The following is a 24,384-nucleotide window of genomic DNA, read 5'->3' as shown; positions in this document are numbered from 1 at the left end:
AATAATATCACATATAAATTCATTCTTTATAGGCAAAAACCCCAATTAGTCTTAGCTTATAACAATCCAAAAAACGCACAGGCGGACAATGGGCTTTGGGTGCCTTATATGACGTAGACAAAATTGGCCTAGGAACATAAATCATTTAAAAAATCACTATATAACTAAGTATTATATAAACTAAAGTCTTATTATCAAATTATTAAATAATATAAAATGTTTTTTATATATTTTTACGTTAAATTAGTACTTTCTTGAAAATACATTTTGTAGTTGAGTTGATTCTTTCATGACAAATGCAGTTGAGTCAGTCTTTCGTGATTTTCTTGTGTATGATTGACCAAGAATGTTATGAAAAAACAGTGAAACTGACATATCTAAAATTAGAGTCAGTAAATTTAATAAAACTTTCTACACAATAAAGAGTACTTATATGTACTACTAAAAGGTGTGAAAATCAAAATAATATTATCTACACATAAGAAGGGCTAAAACAATAACACGTTTTGTTGATTATCTCAAAACTTTGGTTTATGCAGTTGAGTCGTTCTTTCATGACGGGGCAGTAAAGTACTGCCAAGCTATGGATATTAGCGCCCCCAAACGGCATGTTATGATTCAATCAATGATTTTATATAGCAAGATGGCAGCTACAATCGACCAATCAGATATGCTCTACGCAATACGCACTACTACGCCTATCTGCATGAGAACGATACTCAACGCAGCATGTTAAGCGTATAAACGCGAACGCATTCTATATGATCCTCGTATACAACAAATGCTAGATTACCAAGACATTATTCATTTTATTGCTATTAACTATTATATTTAATTTTATAAAAACTAGACAAGAATATGTGCTGTAATTGATGTTGTCTTAATTTATTATATTAGATTTTTTTTATATTAAATAATGTTTTTGAACACATTTACGGCCGACATCTTGTTGGTTCCCCCTCCTGTTGGAATCACATTTCAGTCTAGAGTACGCCCTCTAGCCTTCGACTTTACATCTCACTGGATTCAATTAATTTTAGACGTCTGGTTAACCTTTTCCCTCATTACCCGTGTGTATTACTTGTTGTGGGTGTGTGTTTGTTTGTATCATAACATCCATTATTCGATTTAATGAGAACATTAAGAGAAAGTAGCCAGAGGGTGATAGGAAATATACAAAACCGTGAGCAATATTATTGAGTTGAGTATTTAAAAAGGTACAGAAAAGTAACTTGTCACAATTTAAAAATCTGTCTTTAAATTCCAAAATAAATTGTGACAGTTTAACTTAACCATGTCATGTACTTTTTGATATACCGTCTTTTGCCTGTACAGCGCCCCCGATTTTTCAATTTATTTTTGTTAAGTAGCTCTTTCTAAGTTATGTAGCTGGAGTTTTTCATAAACAATTAGATTTGTCATAATCCGTCTGTTTAATCAGATTTAGCAGACTGGAGGTGTGAAAAACAACTCGTTGTTTGGTTTACCAAAGAATGTAGTTCTAGTTCATGTTTGCATCGTGAAGAATAAATAACTACGTCATGTACTTTTTAAATATACCGCCTTTTGTACAACGCCCCCGATGTGTCAATTCATTTGTTGAGTAGCTCTTTCTAAGTTAGGTAGCTGGAGTTTTTCATAAACAATTCTATTTGTCATAATCCGTCTGTTTAATCAGATTTTGCAGACTGAAGGTGTGAAAAACAACTCTTAAGTTTAAGAATTGTAGTTCTAGTTTATGTTTGCCTCGTGAAGAATACCCTTATAGGCTTAAAGCTCAGGTACAGGCATGAATTTTAAATATAATATTTTGTTAATTGTACATAAACCAAATATTTGTCACAGAAATCAAGACGAAAAAACATGAATTTCCCTTAATATGGTCAAATACAAAATTTGGCAAAATTCTTCCATAAAAACCAGAAAGACTTTTTTTCAGTAGTTAGGTAGTTAACCTAATGTAATAACATGTCTGGTGACTCCCTAGATGGTGAAAAAAGATGGTGGATATACGGTGGATAATTTTTGCTATAGCATGAAAATAAAAATCGGAAGTTGAATAAAAATATCAGAAATGTAATATTCAAGTTATATTACCTATATTTAGTCATCTGATAAAATTGTTTACCACACCGTTTATATTTCATAGCTTTTTAAAATGCCTCTCTATTTACAAAATGTGTGTACAAACGAATAGAGATTTTACTGTGTAATTTGAACTATCCCCCCACTGATAAGAAAGTGCTTATTTTCAACAAGCTTGTGTAACACAAATAAAATCCCAAAAATTATGAAACATAGGGGAAACTATAGATCGATAATTATTGGAATGTATGATCAATAGAAATTTTTTGCCCGCACCTGGCCTTTAAGGGAAAATGCGTTTCGGTTCTAAAAGAGTTGTGAATTAGAGTGAAATTAATCTTGTTAGGTGCACTTCGCATCTCGTGAAGGTCCTCTAGTCTGTTCACTAAGAGAATCATATTTTGTATGATTTTCGTTTTCTTTTCATTGTAATTACAGTATTTAGATATAGGCCTACATTTTGGTTTTTTTTTTAAATAAAGAGATCAATTCAAGGACATCTTTGAGGTGGATCCAGTCTTTCATTCACAGCTTTTGCAGTTTTATTTTGCATGCGTATGTTGTTGAATTTTGTATGTCTATGTTGTTGTTACCGTTTAATTTGTGCATAGTGGAATATATTACCGGTACTAGAACAAAATGAATGAGTCTTACCTATAAGTTGAGATTTGATGAAAGGAGTTTTGCTTCATGGTTAACATGCATTCACTACCCGCCTTTACCAATCGATTAAAATGATGATTTTGAGAATTAATTGTCTAAAGCTTGGATCAGCACAAGTAACATTTATTTTTAATCATGATGGTTAATACCAATAGTATTTTGGCAGTAGGCATATTCATTTAGGCCTTATCTGGGGTTACAAACACCGTGGAAATGTTTTCCAGGTTCAGATATTAAAGGGATTCAATTCGTCAGAAGTGGAGCTGCAGCTTGGTAGATGATTTCTTGTCTTCCAATGGTCCAGGTTCAACCCTGACTAGTTAATAGTTGTACTTCGCGACTCTTTCAAATATCCATAAGCCTCAAGATAATTTATCCATAATTGGAGAGTTTTTCGCTGTTGGATCAGTGCTATTGGTTTTCTTGTACAGGTATACCTACTAATAATATTGGAATAATACGTGTACAATAAATAATAGTCATACTATTCTATAGTATTGGAAAATTAGCCTATCAATACTTTCATACAATGCCGCAGGTCAAACTTCTAATGTATTTCACGATGTGTTCGATACACTTTATTCGCTATTTAAATGACAATGTAACCACAACAACACGGACACCTACACACAAATATATGTACCGTATCCTCAATCGAATATCTATTTGTATATTTTGTTATGTCCATTATAAGCAATCACTATATACTTTACGAAAATGTAATGTAATAGCCTAATTACTTTTTTTGAAAAAAAATGTAAAATAACGAATGCAATTATGGTTTAAAAAACATCAAAATCAATCATTTTATGTAAAGGCCTAGCAATTTTTTATTACAACTACTTTTAACGTTGTAATATATAAAAGAGAGGAAAAAATATGCTTAAAAAATATATTTATACAGAGTATGATAATAGGCCTAAAGGTGGGACGAACCAACACAAGACAATAAAAAGTAATAGCCTATACATTTTGTATCCACACACAGATTGACAAGACAATGAAACATGCAACACCCAGAAGACTGAAATCGACAACAGGTTAATTAGACAAAACAACAAAAGAGCACTAGGCCTAATTCTTAAAAAAATACACGTTTATTACAGTTAGTTACTGGAATCAGGTAAATTTGATATACCGTATTAAAAGTAAAATAAAATAAAGTCAGAATTCCCAGGAAGCACTACTATCGGTAGGCATAGAAATAATTTGTATTAATATATATGTACGCCAACTAAATTTTTAAATTTGTTTGTACACAAACATACTTGAAAATTATGAATCATGAGTTGCATACGAATAGGCATCTTATTAAAACAAATATGGCATTTATTTACCGCAAATGTTCTTGAGATGTTCGACAATACGGTAGTTATAAGTATTATTAATAATAATAGATAATAGTGTGTTTTTAAAATCTTAACTGTTTTTAAAAACATCATTATTATATTACCACTCCGTGTTGTTCAATGGTTTACACATACTGTACATGCTTTCATACACCAAATATGGTAATGAAGCAATCTCGCGTCGAATAAAATAAATTAAAAATACAATTTTGTTCAATAACCCAATCATTGAAACTTAAGTCGTATTAAGTGAAGGCAAAATATAAAACATATTATTGATTTGAACAAAATCGATGTACATTATTTCATTTTTAATTACCAAATACTTCCGAGGTTCTATTGACCGGTCATGATCAGTGAACCGTGATACATGAATTATGCATTAGTCGATTGTAAGCCAATCTGATTTGAGAAGGTTACAGTACAGTAAACAAGCAGACCTTGCTTTGGTCGATAAAATGCTCACAAGCCGTCTGCTTCGGTCAGTCGAGTCGAATAATATAACTTCAACTGTTGCGTTATACATTCACTACCAACTGATTTTGGAATGTAAAACAACATTTTGGAGGATACAGCCTTAACGTACTATGATTGTTTTGTTCAAGAGGTTATATGCTAGCTTGACATCTATTCTGCTTTGTTCGTCGCTGATGGTTAAGACTGTGTTATGTTATCAACGTAAGTATTGCTACACTACAGTAAAATCGCACAATACATCTTATTAAAGAGGAAGTTCCTCCTTGGTTCTTCTGTACATAAAATTAAGTGTATCGGAAGTATCCAATCCAATTATCACGTAACATGGCAAGACACTTAAAATATGTACACAATTATGCACGTTTTATTTAATATAATGTAATGATGTCGTGATATTTCTAAGTTCGAACTATCGAATCTGTTAATAAATATAATACTGTATAACTATATATAGTTATTACACGGGGAGGCAAAAATAATACATTTTTAAATGCAATATGCACTCACATATATAATGCTCCTCCATATGACAAATGTGGCAAGTATTCAAATGAATGTTGTTACTGTTAAGCTTATTGAGTCTTGGTCTAGAAAGAATTAAACATTGATAATTTCATTTTACTATTCTTCAATATTAACCAGTTGAGATATACCTCGATTTATCTATTGTTGTTGCATACCCTCCTGTTTTTATTGTCAAAACAATCTTCTATTTTTAATAAATTCTATTATATCAGTATAACAATAGCATTATTACTATTCCATTCTACCATAAAGCTGAATTTCAAACACTCGAAACCACTGGAGCAGTTAGATTTTTGAACATTTCCCATTCTTGTTATTATATATTGATTTGTACATATACATTGTTGTTTGTATCAGGAAAGAAATAGGTGCTGCATAGGCAGGATCATGTACAGAAATAAAACAGACAAATTTCTTGTTTCTGCCTCAAAATAAAATATTTATTGTACGAGTACTTTCGACCATAGGTCATCATCAGGTACCGACTCCTTTGTTTTCTAGTGTACCCTTTTTCTATATGTAGGCTATTCGTCTTTTACCAATATTCTATCAGTACCTGATGATGACCTATGGTCGAAAGTACTCGTACAATAAATATTTTATTTTGAGGCAGAAACAAACACAATTTGTCTGTTTTATTTTTATACATTGTATGTATTGATATACATATACACATATATTTTGTTTTATAAGTTATTCCAAAAGCGCAGCGTGTACTGTCATTATTGAAGTGAATTGATTATATTTTATTTTGTATTTTAATTATTCTTTTTTATAGTCAAACATTTTGTTTTAGTATATTATACGATATTCATTCTGCGATAATGGTAATGTACTGTATATATTTTTGATGGAATTAATGTAATTCCTCTCTGATTATATTCAATAACAGGAATACGATCTGATTGACACATGGTACAGCCATTAGAATCATTATAATAATGGATTCAAGATTTTATTCAGAATGTTATTAACACCATAAAGATAGAATGTTATTAACTTTAACAGCTGGACAAATATAACGTCGAAGTCCTTACTTGAAGTCCTTGATCCCTTTCGCAAATCCCATTGTCTTGGGACAAAATGCCTTTAGGCCGTTTGATCCAATATAAACCTTAAGCTTAAACATTGGAAACATTCATGAGTATGTCCATCCATTAGGACTGAATGCCTGTCAGATACCATACTCGTCATCGTCGTCCATGGTATAAATATATCATAAGAATACAGCTTATTGTATTTGCAACCCTTATCCCCAGTGTAAATCCCCTTCTCTATTGTTCTTTTTGTTTATGTATTATTATTGAAATGTATTCAGTGGCATTATACCTGCATGGTTTCACGCTTTCGAATCAGTATGGCTGCTAGCTATGCATTCTTTATACTACTCACGTCAAATTATCATAATTTTCTATCTTCTATGGTGTAAGTAACTCATGCGTGTGTGTGTATACTGTACATCTAATTTTCTGATGTGATCATTACGTTCAAAATAGAATCATAGCTATAACACGAAGTTAAATGTGTTCGTTCGAGATGCACACCGTTGGATAAAAGATTCTCAAAATGTAGGACTATTAGGTACTGACAATACAGTGCCTAAAGTACCTCAATTTGATGTTAAATCTCGTGTGCAGGCATGAATTTTAAATATGATATCTGGTTAAATGTACATAAATCGACTATGTATACTGTGTACACAAGAATCAAGACAAAAAAAGGTAAATTTTCCTTTAAAAAAATTGTGGAATACGTAATTTGGCAAAATGTTGCTATACCATGTACGACAAATCTGGTGGCAAAAAGAGGGTAGGTCTATGCGTGTTAATACGGTAGATCATGTTTGCTATATAGTACGAATATCAAATCTGAAGTGAAGTTATTAACTACCAAATTTAGTCATCATTAATTGTTTTGAAATGCCTCTCTTTTACAACATTTGTGTACAAAAGAATAGTGATTTTACTGTGTAATTTAAATCCCCACCCCCTCCCCACGGATAAGAAAGTTCTTATTATAACAAAATCGTGTAACACAAATAAAATCCTAAAAGCTATAATTATTGGAATGATTTTTACATATAGGTATAGTGCTAGTTGCTACATTTCAATGTGTAGGCCTACAGTATAACCATAAGATATATTCACTATCTAATCTCTTTTGTAGCCATGCCTCCATTGTTTAAACTATTATCTTGCTTACGTTAAAATGTATTCACAATTAAACAAAAACACGACGAAATTGGAGTTTGAACCTCTATTGTTTCAGCTCAAATTTGAACAATTACATTCATTCACACAAAAAGAAATTCCAATCACATGATTTTCGATTTATTACAGTACTGTATCCCGTATTTCTGACCATAAAATGTAAGTTTTAATTTCTGTATACAACAGCGGTGCACATTATTTTATTATACTCTCCCTTAAGCAGTAATGATAGCAGCTCGACTGAAAAGACATATCATAAAGATATGCTTTACGCGTGCGGCCTTGGCCGTGTTTTGGATATAATTTATACGTAATAGAATGTTAAAAGTGAATACTATTATAATTCACGATGCCATTTACATACTGTATACGCTCTAACTTAGCATTTATTGTACTTTTTTCATCGGACAAGACAATTTACCATGTTTAAATTGTTTTAACAAACAATTGATTTTTTGACCAATTCCATTGTGGATTATGTACAGGTAGTACCGTAGTATGCTTTTTCGTTATTAAAAAATGAGTTGCTGATAAATGCTGATATAAAGAATTTCAAGTCAACAATATTATAATATGAATATATAAATTATTATGAATAAACAATCATAAAACATGCCTACTTGCTCTAAACACGGTCACTCATAATACTGCCTAGTATAAAATGTACAATAGTCTTCTATAATATATTATCTTGTGCATAATCATTGATGAGTTCTACCAGATGTTGTTAGATTATTATATAGTACTTCATTAGAGCCTGCTTCAACAGAAATTTATAATTCCCAGCAATGTTTTAACTGTATATATGAACTGTTTATAAGTTGTTTTGAGACTGTGTAATTTGGTAGTAGTCACTCTCATACTGTAGGCCTACATTTAAAAGTAACACATCCAAATGCCAACTTTAAGTCAATGGCTACCAGATGTCTCTGTGAGACGGTTATTTGAACCAGTACCAGTACCAGTACTGCAAATGACGAGTACTTCCGAATTGGAATTATCAAATGAATGCATTATAATTCAAATTAATTTTGGCTTTTATGTTTAATTTTCAGAGGTATTTTTGTGTGATTTCGAATCTGAAGAAAATTGTGAACAAATAAGACAATGGAGTTATCCGAATGACAATTTTGATTGGACGAAATGGCGAGGGTTGACTGGCGGAGCATACTCGGGTCCCAGCAGCGACCACACCTATGGGAATATATCAGGTGCGTGATAAAAAGTATACTATAAAATGAATCATAATATTCAAATATATATCAAGTGATTAAAAATGCATTTGTGTAAATTAAATTCGACAATGATGATCATTCGTAAAGTCATTGTCCTTATCAATGTTATTCACATTTGCACTGTACATATAAATTTCATTTTTACTGGTACATTATTTTATACTAGGTAACAGTTAATTATCACTCTCGAAATTTTAAAATCCAAAAATACAGTACAGTACTATTATCACACCCCATTCTTTGTAATTATCTTCACACATGGTATTATCTGTGTAGTATCATGTAAATTATGTAATACCTCGTGTCACATGTATCACACGTCATAGGTTAATGCGTATGGCACAGGCGTCACATATAGGCCCCTACCTATGTAACTCTGTATAGCAGCAGTACTGTACGTTTTTTGATGTATAGTATATATGTACAGTAACTTTATTACCTTCGTCACTGAGGTTATGCGATCACCCTGGTTTATCTGTCAGTTTGTTAGTTTATTTGTCTGTCTGTTGGCAAGATTACGTCACACCCAAACCTTACTGATTTTCATTAAACATTCACCATGAGATGTTGTTTGTCATTGTAGGCCTACTGATAGTGCGAACTATAAATCAAGTAAAATTATTTAGTATTTCACTTTAGGATTGTAATTTCTTTTTGTACTGTATAAAATATTTAATAATTATGCGTTACTAGTACTATACAAAAAGGAACGTAGTTTTCCCTAGCCTACAAAATGCAAATTTGTTTTGATGCTTTTAGTTTGTCGTATACATTACATTAAGACATTTTAATGGTTGTTCGATATTTTTCATTTTAATGTAAAATCCTTTAAAACTATGGCGCCACTTTTACTGCTGGTTTCTCAAAAAACTATATGCAATTTATTCTTTTAAATTCAAAATATGTTGTTCTACTAGGTATAAGGATTCAGGGTTATTATAGGTTATCGTGGTTTATTTTTATTAGTGAAAGTCTAGATGGAAAAGTGATTTATGATAGGTAGAGAGTAAATGAATACGAATAAACAACCACGGACTTCTCTCATCCATAACGTACAATGCACTCAGACACAACGATTCGAAATACAATGGATTTCATCAGACTGCAATGTCTCAGATGGATTCTCAAGAAAAGCAAAGGGAATATTTTCGATTTTACCCAAATGGCTTTCATAGTTGTTTTTGTATATATGCTATTTTAGTCACATTTTCTACAGTTCTACATTTTTAGTACGCGGTTAAGTTTAAAATGAACTTTGTTGAGTAAAACTCTTCATTTTATATAAAAATAATTATTTTATTTTTAATTTAGATTTTAATTATAACAGTATACTGTAACATTTTACTAAATATTCTTAGAAGAATACAGTATTCATTGAACATCCAGTATTACAAATCCACATTAAAGTGTAGACCTATAATATTATAGTTTTGGTTTTTAAATGTTGTGTGTGTTTTGTTTGATTATTAATTAATAATATTATTATCATTATTATTAATTGATTTTTCAAAAAAAGACAATGCATGATAACAAAGCCGATTTTTTATAGTATATAAACAGAAATTTTGTTTGATCAGCTTATTTACAATGAAGGCTATATGAATAACACATCTAATATATATTTCTCAAAAGTAATATATGGACAAAGCGATCTGAAACTACGTCTTTTAATGAGCACTCGTTTCCGTGTAATGGTTTGTTTGTGAGGTGGGGCAATATAACAATCCAATGAGGACTGAAAATCGTGTTTTGAATAAAAAAGAAAATTACGGGGCGTGGACACGTGACTCATGCTCGTTCCACTGGCAGCTTGATGTGATTTTAAGGAAATATTTATTATTTATTCAAAGTATAATCATCTTATTCAAATGTAGCCACATTTCATTCACGATTTTACTAACACAAATCGGTTGTAACGCGCTTTTTTTTGTTAAAATAAAAATTATTAGGCCTAGCCAAAATTACATGTATAGATACCTATCTCAGTCCACTGTTTCATTTGAAAGAAACTCGTTCAGTATGTTGTTGACGGTTTTAAAAATTCAAATCATAAACTGTAGTAAAAACATCACATATGCCGAGAATCATATTCAAAACATATATTTAGGCTATACAGTATTAGTAAAATGACAAACGAGGTTAAACTTGTTTGTATATCGTACTTACAATATGTTTATTAAATACTTTTTATTATGGTAAATATTTAGACGTGATTCATTATTGTTATTATTAATTGAATAAACATTATAATACTTTAATATAATACTTTATTAGTAATTGTTTGTATTGTTTATTTATTATGAATTGTATGGCGTGGTTATTAACCGCATCATTACAAAATATGTGTAGTGCATTTATAGGTTACCTACAGCATAATCTTAACAATACATAATAAATAATATTACATTTGACAAATCAATACATTAAAATGCAATGTAAATTAGATTATTAAATGCATTATTGATCGAATGTTAATATTACTCTTATTTAGTATCCGAGACTGTCATCGGCGAGTTCTTTATAATCTTCGTGTAAAATTTAAAGTAAATTGAGTAAATAAATAAAAAAAATGCTTCTTGCCAATGACGATAATCGCTGTAACTATTTTACTAACAGTAGGCCTAGGCCTATTACGGAACCTCTGATCTTAAAGCTCGGGTACAGGCATGAATTTTAAACATAATATCTGGTAATTGTACATAAATCAAATATGTGTAATATAAATCAAGATGAAAAAACATGAATTTCCCTTAAAATGGTCAAATACAAAACTTTGAAAATTCTTTTTCAGTAGTTAGGTAGTTTAACCTAATGTAATAACGTGTCTGGTGACTCCCTAGACGTTGAAAAATGGTGGATATACGGTCAGTGATATTGTGGGGAATCCATATTGTGTACTGTACGTGTACATTAATCAAAGTATAGGTTCGTTCTGACTTTGTGTACTTAAACTGTATCAAAGAGGTAATATATTGTATCAAATTGATTAAAAGTGTTTACATTATTATTATCTTATTACCAGTCTTTGTTTCTTTGTTAATTTCTTTGTCTGTGTATTCACCATGCATCAGCAAAGAAAATACCGTGTAAGTTTAATCGCTTATCAATTTGTTTACTAATTAAATAGATTAAATATTTAACACACAAGTTTAATATGCTTTGTACCTTACAATACCATTACAAACACAATATCAATACTGTGGAGAATAGTGCAAAGAAAACATTCAATACTCGTATATAAATTAATAATGGTGATGACATCATCGGAGGGCGTTTGCAAAAATAAAAGTTTTGCAAATGAGAATATTTTAGATGCATTAGAGTCATTATTTTTCTGATGTCAGGTAAAGCAATTTTAAATTCAATGAGGGATTATCAAGTTTTGCAAAGACAGATGTATCTGAGTTTGACGACTGAATACAAAATGTATGGAGTAATAACGCAAACATACCGATAATGCAGCCATTTATGCTCTGTCTGCGTGTAAGCCTGATAGATCGATGCCCATTCGTCACGTTTTGTGCAGGGGAGGGCCGGGATTGCTTACACATAAATCAGCAACGTTCAAGGACTTGCATATCTGTAGGCAAAATCCCCGGCAAAATAATTTGCAAATATCGTTGGTTTGGCTTCACTACTCGCGCCTTAACCCCTTCACCTATTGGTGATATGTTACAGTATTCAAATCTCTGAGCAGCTTACCTGCTGATGATGCACAATCAATTATCATTTTGTTTCCAAAGTAGTAATCTAATGATATAAAACATCGCTGCTAAATTGTTTTTGTTTAGTAAAGCCTAGTATCACCGTAAATCTCGCTCTTTGTAACGAAAATCCCTTGTTACCAATTAACTTCAAACCCACTGATATCATCAGCTACTTAATTGGATGTTGTTCGTGAAGTTAATTAGAAATACGTTATTTTATTCCTGGCCTAAATTATGTAGAAATTTACTTATTAATTCAACTCGTGTTAGAGGTCACGGGTGTATAAATCAACACTGTAGCTTATCCACATGTTCGACATTCAGTTTGAATTGTTTACGACCAGAGATGAACTAGAGAACATAACGTGTGTTAATTTCTTCATTGACACTGCAGGAAAATGTGACACTTTATACTGTGTATGTCATATTCCTTTTAACTCAATGTCATTTATCTTGGTTGACAGTTCATCATAATAATATATTCGTGTAACGAAGCCTTTGTCTTACTTTAGTTAGAGACTTTAGATTTAACATCAGATCATACTGTACCACGATGGATTGTCTCAGGTAGTCTATGTTCATGAACAGTATAGTCCCAATAGAACACTATACCAATAAAGTGAGTGTGCAAGAGAGGGTCTCGTAGGTCATATTCACACTACAGCAATGGCTGTTGAAACTTGAATAGCATGTACATTTACAATATTTTATTGGTTTTAAAGTTACGTTAAGTTACAGTATATATTATATTGTTTAAATACCATGTTTGATAACGTTTAATAATCTCATAACCTCGTATTATGATTTGAAAAATCAATAATTAAATAAGATTCAAACTCATGCACAGTACTGTAGTAGATTCATTGGTAGTTTTCACCCATCCACAACCCACAATATAAATCATGAATCTGACTCTCGACGATCCGAGATCTTTGATACAGCCTAAGCACTGTCGCCGTACTCAGTTGATTGGCCCAAGGTGAATTATATAGACAAAAATATAAATTCATATTTTAAAGGTTAATATGAAATTAAATTTCAGAATAACGTAGTTGGAGACACCATGTAACTCTGTCCAATAGTTTCTTAATTAAAAAGATCGAGTTATTGAATTATTGGACGTCGTCTGCTGTCAGATGGTGTCTGGTTGTCGTCCAATATGTCGTTTATCATAATTGTAAAGGTAAAACAACATTAATGTCTCATGAACATTTAATAAAAATCCCCTTTCAGCTTCAGGTTTAGCCTTTCAAAATCTCGAGTTACCTAAAATAATGAAATGTAATTTTCGTATAACATTTTTCATCTACAATCAGAAAAACTAAATTTTGAAGATCATTGAAATATCATGTTACCTAAAATTATGAAATTTAATTTTCGTATAACATTTTTCACTTACAATCAGAAAAAAACTTTTTTTGAGTTTTGAATATCATTTCTATGGTGGTAGGCTTGGAAAGATGTTTTGTTACACAGCAAGCAGAAAGTTTCGGGTTCGATCGGATCTCGGTTGGGCTGGGTTTTTCTCGTTACCTTGTCTTAAAATAATTAATTAATTTTCAGTATACAATATTTATAGCAATATCAAACGTGTGCGTTCAAGTATATTCATTGGTCAATGTCTTTTGATTTGATAGGCAAGCACGTTTTACTTTTCCAACTGGTGTTTTATTGATGAAAATGATGTATTCTTCCAATTAACAGCCTCATTTAATTCTCTCTTCTTACAAATCCTCATTACACCAGTGAAAATAGAAAAAAACTATATAAGCATTAAGTGCTGTAGCAATCGACTATCAGTATAGTTAACAACATGATATCGTTCGTACACATGCTGGGTCCAAATCCGTTAGTAATTTAGTAACACACATTGACGATCCGATTCTTATGTCTCGATAGTGTTACATACATGTTTGTATTGTGTCTGAAAGCAACCTTGAGATCAATTCAGTACTCCGTAGTTCCAATGTGCAATAAGAATAATTTGGCTGTATAATAGATCTCCAACTTCGATCCATCAAATTTCAGCAGAACGGTAAACAGTAAATCGTGTATGGAACGCCGATAAATAAGACAGTTTTATACATGGAAAACCCCCTAGAATGAACAAACAGCGCCATCAGCCCCTATGATGGACAGGAAAAAACAAAAAATGGACAGATATTGGACAGATTTCACCAACCCCACTCGAAAACCGAAGTGCCACTTCAGAACTGTTCACCACGAACCGTGTTTTAGGCATGAACAACCTGTCACTCCTTAGTCTATCTCCAAATATAAACCCTTTAGTAAAAGAAACAAAAATGATACTGTTAATTACTATTTATTTTTTTCCATAAATAAAACATAATATAACTGAATTTTACTACTTCGTTTTTTAAATATAATTCGTTATTTTTGCATTTTATTTTAATAATTATTGCCGTTTTTAACGTGTTAACAATTATGTTTATTCTTCGTGTGCCACAGTTTCAGATAGAGATGGACGTGTCCAATTCGAAACAAAATCGTACAGTACTAGATTTTATATACTAAATAAAATAAATCCATTTCTATTCTTAAAGTGAGAATAACTCTGTAGGCATTTTGTTTTAGGGCATTACATGTATACACAGTCAAATGCAGACAGAAGAGGTGACAGAGCTATACTACAAATAGGTGACAAACTAAAGTTATCGGCTGGTAGAGGTTTGCTAAGGTTTTATTATCATATGGAAGACCGTGATCCACCAGATTCGCTCGGTGACCTTAAAGTAAGTGAATTAAAATGCTAATCTTTATAATAAGATTCCATTAAACAGATTTGCACTTTTAATTACTTCATTTGCATTTCAAAATAAATAATTCATCAGAACTATTGTTTTTATGTCCTAATGCGTTCGTCAACGCTAATAACTGACTTCAGAAAAAAAATGGAATAGTAACTGATATTTGATGATGATAATTATTAGTAGTCGAATAATACAAACATATCAAGTTTTCCATTTGGTAAGGTGACAACCACACAACTCTATTATCCTGCCTCATCCGATTATCTGCACCGCATCTCGACATAACATTAGTGGCGTGTCTAGTAATCAGTATCATAGGCAAAATTCTGTAATACATGTAGTCACATATGTTTCAGAGTAGGCCTACGTGTGGGGAAGTGATTCTAGGTAGGGTTAGATTAGGCTTCAATGGCCTGTAATTCCATTGAATGCAATCGGAGACCGTATCAAAGAATTGGCACGATTATGTAGGCTACAAATGATATATTTTACGATACAATGTACTAAAAAACTGTTAAATTTTACATTAGCGTGTAGATATATTCGATAATATTATAGTTTATTCTTGTTCCAAACATATGCCTTGTCCTCTGACAAATTCACTGTTAAAAGTGCCGTATCACAAAGGTTTGTGTAGCCTACAGTACAAACTGCATGTCATTCTCGTCGTCTTTCTATGTACAACGTAAATTTGCATCGTTTTAACACGTTTCTCTCTACTTAATGTCTTTCTCATAAGATTGCATTATTTATGAAATAATAAATAATAAATCTTCGTTATCTTCAATTGCTAAATATCAAAAGCAGTGAACTCAATATCTCACTATTTATTTGCTGTTTATTACTGCTATTAAAATATGCATAATAAATCAGCGTTAATCATAATGCGCTAAGCATGACGGGATAATCATAGATCATGCTGGCATCGTTCGTCACAGGTCGGCCTTGTTCGAAAGGGAGATAAACTTATCTTCATGGAATGAATGCTGTCAATACATTATATACAAAAAAAAAACACAAGATAAATTATGCATAGAAATATTATTGACCTGTATATTCAAATTATTTTCGTAATATGAAATATTACAAAATAATGTAAATCATTTTCCCGTCAAGACGAACATAGTACTTTACAAAAGTAATGTATTGCCACTCTGCTGATGTCAATGTCCTGAGTTATTTTGTGAAACTTTAAGCAAAACGCATGAATACGGTCATTTTTAAAAATATACATTCATGATAGTGACATCCGCGTAACATTGTCAATGCTTTTTTACCCGTTTCATTTGATTCATTGACACACGTGGTACCAGTGCTTTGACACTAACACAATAAAGAAATGAATAAATACATCGCCCTACATAATAAACATATCCTCTGATTATACAAAATAAACGTTATACGTTCAAAGAGAGAAATATATTTTATAAATATAGAAATAAATTTGTCATAGATCATGCTAAAAATTCAAAAAAAAAAAACCAACAACCAAAGAACTTTAGAATTACCGTAACTATTATTTCCAGGACAAGTGTTTGTATATTTTACTCAACTTGTAGGCCTACAGTACACCAACAAGTATTGAGAAAGGTACAGTTTAAGAATCTGGCAAAAGGCTACTGTTAAAAAATTGTCTGTGTTTAAAATGAGTAAAAATTAAGTGAAATAGTATAGGCCTAATATACGTCGACATAGCTTCTATTTTTTCTTTCTTTTTAAAAATATTGTTAAGGTGTATGCTTGTCAACAAAATGGTTATACTCTTGGCGAACCAACATGGATAAAGTCAAACTCACAAGGTAGCCGATGGCTTATGGCGGAGATAGTATTCGGATGTTCCGGTCAGTTTCAAGTATGTATCTCTAGTTACCATACTCAGCCGATCTAGTGTTATCCCATTATTTATCATGTACCCATCTCAGTAAAACATTAAACTATTACCGTGGCTGAAAATGTAATTATTTTGAAAGTGTTTCTTTTCTTCTCGTGTAAAACATTGTGCGAAGCCATGGCGCCGATTTTATGAATTATACAATATAACACTAATGATAACCAATTACTGCAGCATGTCAATTTGTCAACACAGAGGTAGCTAAACTTTCTCTGGCATATATTTATGTCAATGGTATTAGTAGGCCTAGAAGAAGATTCTCAATTAGCCAAGTGTCCTGTTACTCTTGGCGATTGTATAATGTTTAGGTGAAGAAATTAAAAATTCGGCACAAGTTTGAGGCGCGCGCTCACAGCTCATTTAATCATCAACGGGTTATTGAATTGTGAGAAAAATACAATTAATGCATGCAACTACTTTTATATAACTAGGCTATTATTCCATTCTAATTCTTTAAACTCATTGAACTTACCACATTGGAACTCTTTCCTTATACACCTCCAGTAAGTTGACTTACCATCGAATCCCATATTATTATTATGGGATTCGATTTGTTTTTATGTTTATTATAGTTACACAGTATGTGACAATAAATTTACTGGTTTGTGTAGGTAATTCAAACTGTACTGTACTGAAAATGCATTAGACTTAAACAAAAATATGTTTAAGATGGAATGGTGTTGTCATAATAGTCATTTAATTGACTTCAAGTTGCGAATGATTAGGACATCCAACAGCGAATTCGCGTGTTCGCACCCAACCATCACTTCAGGCTTGGCTAAAGACCCGCTGCTATTCACCCTACTCATTAGTATCGCACTGTGAAATAATGTGAATCTTGAATTCAGTAACATCACGCAGTGTTACTAAATGTACGTATAACTGAAACGACTTACGGAACAATAAGAAATTGGCATAAACCTCATTATCGTTTTGCAAATTTCCAATTACGGATCCGTAATTACCCTCGCGTTTATTAACATAAATATGCAACCGACAATGCTCATTCAGTTCAGAAGTACATTGTTTACAAGAACAACCTTTATAAGAGCAGTCATGCTTTATTTTTTAAAAGAAAGGATCAATTAATCTAACTATAATAAGAATAGCAATTCAATTTAGATTTCCAATATATACACATAAAAGCTGATTAAACAATACGGGCAACTTCTATTTAAGGAACACTCGAATATTTGTTGGGTCCCGAATGTATATAATAGCGAGTATCTACAATATTTTGACCAATTTTAAATTAAATAAACTATTATAGGCCTAGATAATAAGCTTATATGAAGTCACTAATATATGACATGAATTTGTGGTACACCTAGAGTAGATTCCCAATTAAATGGGGACATCTTCAAGACCGAAATTAGGGATTTACAAAGTGTGAAGATAGCAAACGCAATAATACACCGGTACCGTACAATGCATTATGTACAATACGTTGGGTCTGAACGTGTAATACAGCAATATGCACATTTGGATTGATGATTGAAAAAAAGCATTAAGACATTTCGTAATATAAAGCAAAATCATGCAGTTTCCTTCTGATTCTTAAACAGAACTCTTTAAATTCGAGAATGTTGGATTTTCATAGAAATGATTTGGCCTACGCAAAATGATTTGTGAGGTACAGAAGAAAATTGAGATTAAGCAAGGTGTGACAATTTGTTACTATTTCCCAAGACGTCACGATAAAATTATCCTTTGATATGAATCAATTATACCACTCAAGATAGCTTATGCTACGTTCGTATATTTTCACTACTCTGACTGAGGTCAGCTTTTTTATGTTAATGTTCGTTGATATACGATACGAAAAGCATTATTTCTGCATTTATCAAGGATTTTATGCATGCGTTATGAATATACGCCATATTAAGGATATACCAGCAGATATTTCGTTATTCATGTGTTTAAAGATGTATAGAATATAATGTTTTATTTGTTGCAGAATCATAATTTTTTGAACATCTTTTACTGTAACAAAATGGCTTATTCAATTCTGGTGTTAATTAAATTAAAATAATACATATTATACTTGCATCTTATCTTAGTTTTCTAGATATTATGTATTAGTGTATGGTGATAAATGCTGATTAGCGATTCATTTATGTCAAGTGGTTGTTATAGTACACTTTCCTTGATGGATTCAAACTCATTTAGGGTTTCTTTGAAAGGGTCGAACTGAAACTCACGTTCTCTAATAACTGTACGATAATGTACAACGCAACGTCACGTTAGGTTAATTCTGTTCATTGCGCATGGGCAGTATGTTATGGCATTGATTATGTTTAATAATAACAAACTGTAAAATGACTTGTTATTGTATTTTTGCATTTAGGTTTTATTCGAAGGCGTTCGTGGGACACGTGACAGTGACATTGCAATCGATGATATTATTTTGCTTGACCTTTCAATCGATGGTAGGTTAATATTCGTAAGGCTATTATTAATTAAAGGATAACGTTTACTGTAATGTAACACAGTAGCTATATTAAATCTCATTAGTTTAAGATGTTTTCTATTGCATTGCCATTGATGTTCGCCCCCGGTGTAGAGACACGGCTCATCTGTTATGTTTGCATTGTCATCGTTAAGGGGAATCATTTTACAAACAAGCTGGGTTCAATCGAAAGTTTAAGGCCAAGTTCATTCCCCTTCTGGTATTATTGAAAATAACATAACGGTTTCGTACTTTACGCACAGCGTTAAGGTAATGATAATTAGTAGTGTAGTTTATTGCAAACGATCGCGAACGATGATTATGGATGTATATGACATGATTCTACAAAGAACAACCTAATATTACTTATTATATAACACCTAAAAAAATTCATTTTATTGTACGCATTGTGGGTCACATGACGTGCAATAGTACGCACTATTGAATAGTGCGTTTTAAAAATGTTTTTTTTAGACCATTACTTTATAAATCCAACAGCGCCGCCTATTTTTTATTTCCGCTGCGATGATTCCTACGCGAGTGTATCGTGACGGAAGTACATTCTTGGAGAGTTTATGTTTAGACAAAACAAAAAAAACATTTAAATTAGCTTTAGATCGTTTTTATGATTTTGATTAATTAATAGGAACGTCTCTACAAGACGTGGAATCGTTGGAAAAACAGAATTAGCCTAGATCAGTTACAGTTGCCTGTCCAAATTTCGAATCGCTGCATTTCTAGCCTAGCTATGCCTATCGGTATCAGGCTAGGATTGTTTGGTCGTTTGTTGACATATTAACACTACAGTAGGTGTGTTTATAAAATCCTCAAAAATATAATATAAAAAAGAACATATAAAAACAAATATATTTACTGTTTCAATTTGAATTAAATGTAGGTCTAGGCATACATTTTATTCAATCTGTTTCAAATGACAAAAATCTATTTAGATGTTATATAAAACAAATAATGGATGTTTTATATTCATGTAATGGTACAAATAATTGCATTCGGCTTCGCCTCCTTGAAATATAACCTTTCATCATTCACCTCATGTCATTATTTGTACCATTACATTCATAAACGCGTCGCGCAAAATGTGATCATCTTTTCAGAAATGCAAACATTTTGTTCATGTCTGCGGATCTCTGTTGTTTTTCTTTTATCATAGTATATAGCAATATTCATTTATTTGATTTGTTTGTTCTCTCTGATTCATGTTCTATCTATTCTGTGCCTCTTCTACTGCATGGTTGCGTGTTCGTTGACGGCTGACGCATGCATAGCAGTTCTAATAATGAATATTTAGACGACTCATGAAGGATTACTACGTGATGTGCAAGATATATTTATTCTGGTTCATGACATGCTTGCCGCAAGATTGGATTTAAAGTATACACACACTCTCATTTACACCTAACATCGGCGTTATTTATTATTAGGTTGAAAGTACCAACAAACAACTCAGTGGCGTCAAATAACATATTGTCAAAACGAGTGTGGAGACATTCGCGTGCACGTTGATCCAATAGGATATTGTTGGCATATAGACACATGCTTATTCCCCTTAAAGGATCGCGTATGAGTACCAGTGTAGTAAATTAACATAATTAGTTATGTTATGCACTGTGTATGTGTACCAAAGTACCATACCTTATAGCGCACGGGTTCTGTAAAGTTCTATTTTGCTGTGCGTAACGAAAGTTTTAAGACATATTTAAAGCTCAGTGTACATTATCGAACGAGTTTGTTAACAAAAAAAACACACTTTTGATGGAAATCAATTGGAGATTTTGAGAAAACCAGTTACCGTTCTGGCAAAGCAGTTGCAATAACCAAATCACAGTTAACCCAGTCTCAACTTTTAACTGGAATTTTAACTGGTGTTCAACTGGGATATCTTCTCTTAAGATATTATAAAGCTGAAATATCGTATACCGATGATGTTTATAATTGCGAAGTGATATGACATTAAACATTAATAATGATCACATTTGGTTTTGCTAATTTCAGTTTAGGATGATGTGGAATATAATGTTCTCTCCAATTATTTAAACACAATACAGACAGATACTAACTGTTAACCTAATTATTATCAATTACGTCATATAATTATGTTTCTAATGTTTAGAAAGTAGTTAATTAAATAATATTAGCATTGAATATGCACTATTGTTACATTTTAGATAAGGAAATTATACATTATATACATAATTGCAAATACCATTTCCTTTCTATTGTATTGACAGAAAGCGTGCCTTACGTATCAACATCAGTAGCCATGACAACGATGGCAATGAGGTCGCCATCGACGTCAGTAGCTGGGTCTGAGGTAATATATGACTCTACAAGTACAACAAATGGTGAAATGAGGGCGCTACATGGTTCAACAATATCAACTTCCCCTTCCGTCGGTCGGTCTGTGATGCAAGAGATAGACAGCAGTAACCAAGATCCAAATTCAAGTGTGTTAAACAGTATACCCGCTTTGTATTTGTTTTATTTTTTTCTATCATACCTTATTTGAAACCTCAATTAATATCATTATCAAATCCAACATCACATGCAGTAGTTTTTAAGATTGTTTTATATATCGCGAAGATTCCAATTTAATTCAATAATCTCACAACAGATTCTAAGTATTTACAATCTAGATTCCAAAATTGTTTGTGTACACCATACACAATCATGTAATTGACCATAAATCGTTTTACTGCTATAGAAGCATAATAAACAGCCGCCGGTTATGAAAGAGAAAACGGATGGAAAATAGTTCTCTTCTCGTGATCATCCCTTCGGGTTATGGGTATGCTAGCTGGGACGTAGGTCAACATACCTATCTGTCGTAAGATGAGATTCAAAACATTGAATCCTTACATCCATGATGCATAATAATGGTCTCTATAAATTGTTTTCATTAAATTCGGTGTCTCCTACGTAATCTTAAATCTTAATTTGTATTACATGAACGTTTCTTATTTATACATACACTTTGTACATACTACACTATAGTAACAACTGCTAATGTCTCTATTAATAGTTACATTGCTGAATATCGTAATCGGATCTTCACAAATTACAAATATATCTTACAATTTCATTCCTACCTTCAAGTAGGCATTATTATTGTTAAATACTGCGAAGTTGCGAAAATATACTTCTATATAATATAATTCTAATTATGGATATTCATTTACGTTTTTGATTAATGATAAATATTATTTTATCATTTAAAACACTTTTCGTTGCTATGTTTTTGTTGTAAACAATTTTGTTTTATTTATTTTTATTTTAATGAATTTGTGATTTTAAAGAATGCTGTTATGTACAATACTTATTCTATTAACTATGATTTATAACACTCTTAATTGTTTATAATGTAAACACTTGCTTTGCTTTTTATTTATACAGAAAACACCTTATGTTATCTGGCGTGTGAATGCCTGCTTTTATTCCTATTTGTTCTATTTACAGAAAAGAAATTAATACTACTTGTAGGCCTGACTGCACCAGTGTTTTCAATAGTACTCTTACTAGTAATTTTGGGATTCATTTGTTTTATACGGAAACGGTAAGTGATTTAAGAAAAATTATATTTCTTTTATTGAATAATGTGAGTTTGAAAATAAACAATGATACAATAAAAGTAAATTTGGCAACTCGCCGTTTCCTTAGCATGTTTGAGAATCCCACTCCTCCCTGCGTGAATTTAAAGTAAACTCACTTTCTCTTTCTCTTCTCTTAATGAGTTTGAGGAAACTACGTTAACAGATATCTTGTGAGTTTTGGAGAAAACTTGCAATTCCTTTAGAGATTTTGTAGAACACAATTTCCTTGAAATATTTGAAAAACCTACCAATTATTGGCAAGTTTGAGAAACTCTTGCCATGGTGATATTCCTCGGGTAACTTTAAAATTTCAATTTTGGAAATTCACTCTTTGCAATGGTGACTTTTACTTAAAGATAATTAGGTGATCATTTAGAATAAAATGATCACCTATTGTTATTGTACAAAATCTTTATTATTATTGTTATTATTATTATTATTCTTCTTCTTTCTGTACACTTTTGTTTAACAATTATCTCAAAAAGTTGAATAACAATGATCACAAAAATTTCACAATGTCTTTCAAATACTTTAACTTAGCCATAATAAGCTTTTCAGCGTGATCACTCAACCGTGACGTCATTAATACGCGATTTTGTGAAATCACACTATCAATCATATCTCCATAACTCTTTATCACATATCAATAAAATTCACTATACGTAAACTTCAGGTGAAGGATAAAAATATTAACAAATAAAAACTTACATTTTCCAAGGTCATGCACGTGAAATCGCGCGTAAAGATTTTTAAAAGCTCAAAATTAAGTTTTGATCAATTTAGAGCATGAGTTAGGCCATTTGCGTGTTTCAAAAAATTACTGCGCAAAAATGCGTTTTTGCGTGCGCAATTCTTAAAATGCGTAAAAAATATGAATTTTTTTTACAAATCGTATTCTACTCACCATCCTTAGTACATTCACCAAATTTGAGTCTGTTCCGACTTAAAATAACGCTATACGAGCAGGTTAAAAATGACAAAATGCGCACATTAATTGTACAAAAGTGCTAAAAATAGTAAAAAATAAGGCCTTTTTAAAATTAATATAACTCTTCAGAATGCACGATGACCCCCAATTTTTTTAACTTATTCTAGAAGCCAATGAGTTGTAGATATAAATGTATATACACATTAGACGTACAAAATGGTATGACGTCATCATTTGGCCACATGAATTTTTAAAATAGGGTTTTTTCCCCTTTTGTAATGGACCACCATATTCAACAGAGCGCAACTCGCTTATCTGTGATCGATTTTCTTTAAATTTTTAATATATTCTAACTCAACCAATTATGTTACTTATGAGTTGCCAATATTTTCATTTGGATGATGTCATCACGTCTTAAAATTTAAATAACGGTGGTTACGTAATTTCACCTACAAGGTATACTTGAATACCTTACAGCTCTTCTGA

At 31.7% G+C, this 24,384-nt stretch overlaps 2 protein-coding genes across 3 annotated transcripts in view; one reads left to right on the top strand and one right to left on the bottom strand.

Annotated features, from left to right (window-relative positions):
* LOC144845929 (DGAT1/2-independent enzyme synthesizing storage lipids-like) overlaps nt 1–24,384 on the bottom strand; it is a 142,047-nt gene that overhangs the window by 48,801 nt on the left and 68,862 nt on the right. The window lies entirely within an intron of this gene.
* Nucleotides 3,737–24,384, top strand: part of LOC144845920 (uncharacterized) — a 31,037-nt gene continuing 10,389 nt past the window's right edge. The window contains exons 1-7 of one of the 2 annotated variants that reach the window (XM_078703436.1): nt 3,737–3,871; nt 8,365–8,520; nt 14,847–15,004; nt 16,755–16,874; nt 19,261–19,342; nt 21,612–21,827; nt 22,837–22,933. In XM_078703436.1, the coding sequence (XP_078559562.1) occupies nt 14,855–15,004; nt 16,755–16,874; nt 19,261–19,342; nt 21,612–21,827; nt 22,837–22,933 (665 nt within the window). In that variant the 5' untranslated portion in view covers nt 3,737–3,871; nt 8,365–8,520; nt 14,847–14,854. Of the gene's footprint in view, nt 3,872–4,536; nt 4,776–8,364; nt 8,521–14,846; nt 15,005–16,754; nt 16,875–19,260; nt 19,343–21,611; nt 21,828–22,836; nt 22,934–24,384 lie in introns of those variants that run through there. The other variant, XM_078703435.1, reaches the window with a different exon arrangement.

Source organism: Antedon bifida, chromosome 6 (genome assembly GCF_963402885.1).
Source record: "Antedon bifida chromosome 6, ecAntBifi1.1, whole genome shotgun sequence".
NCBI lineage: Eukaryota > Metazoa > Echinodermata > Crinoidea > Comatulida > Antedonidae > Antedon > Antedon bifida.
Note: the sequence above shows the minus strand (reverse complement) of the source record. Positions and strands in the feature narration are given on the sequence as shown.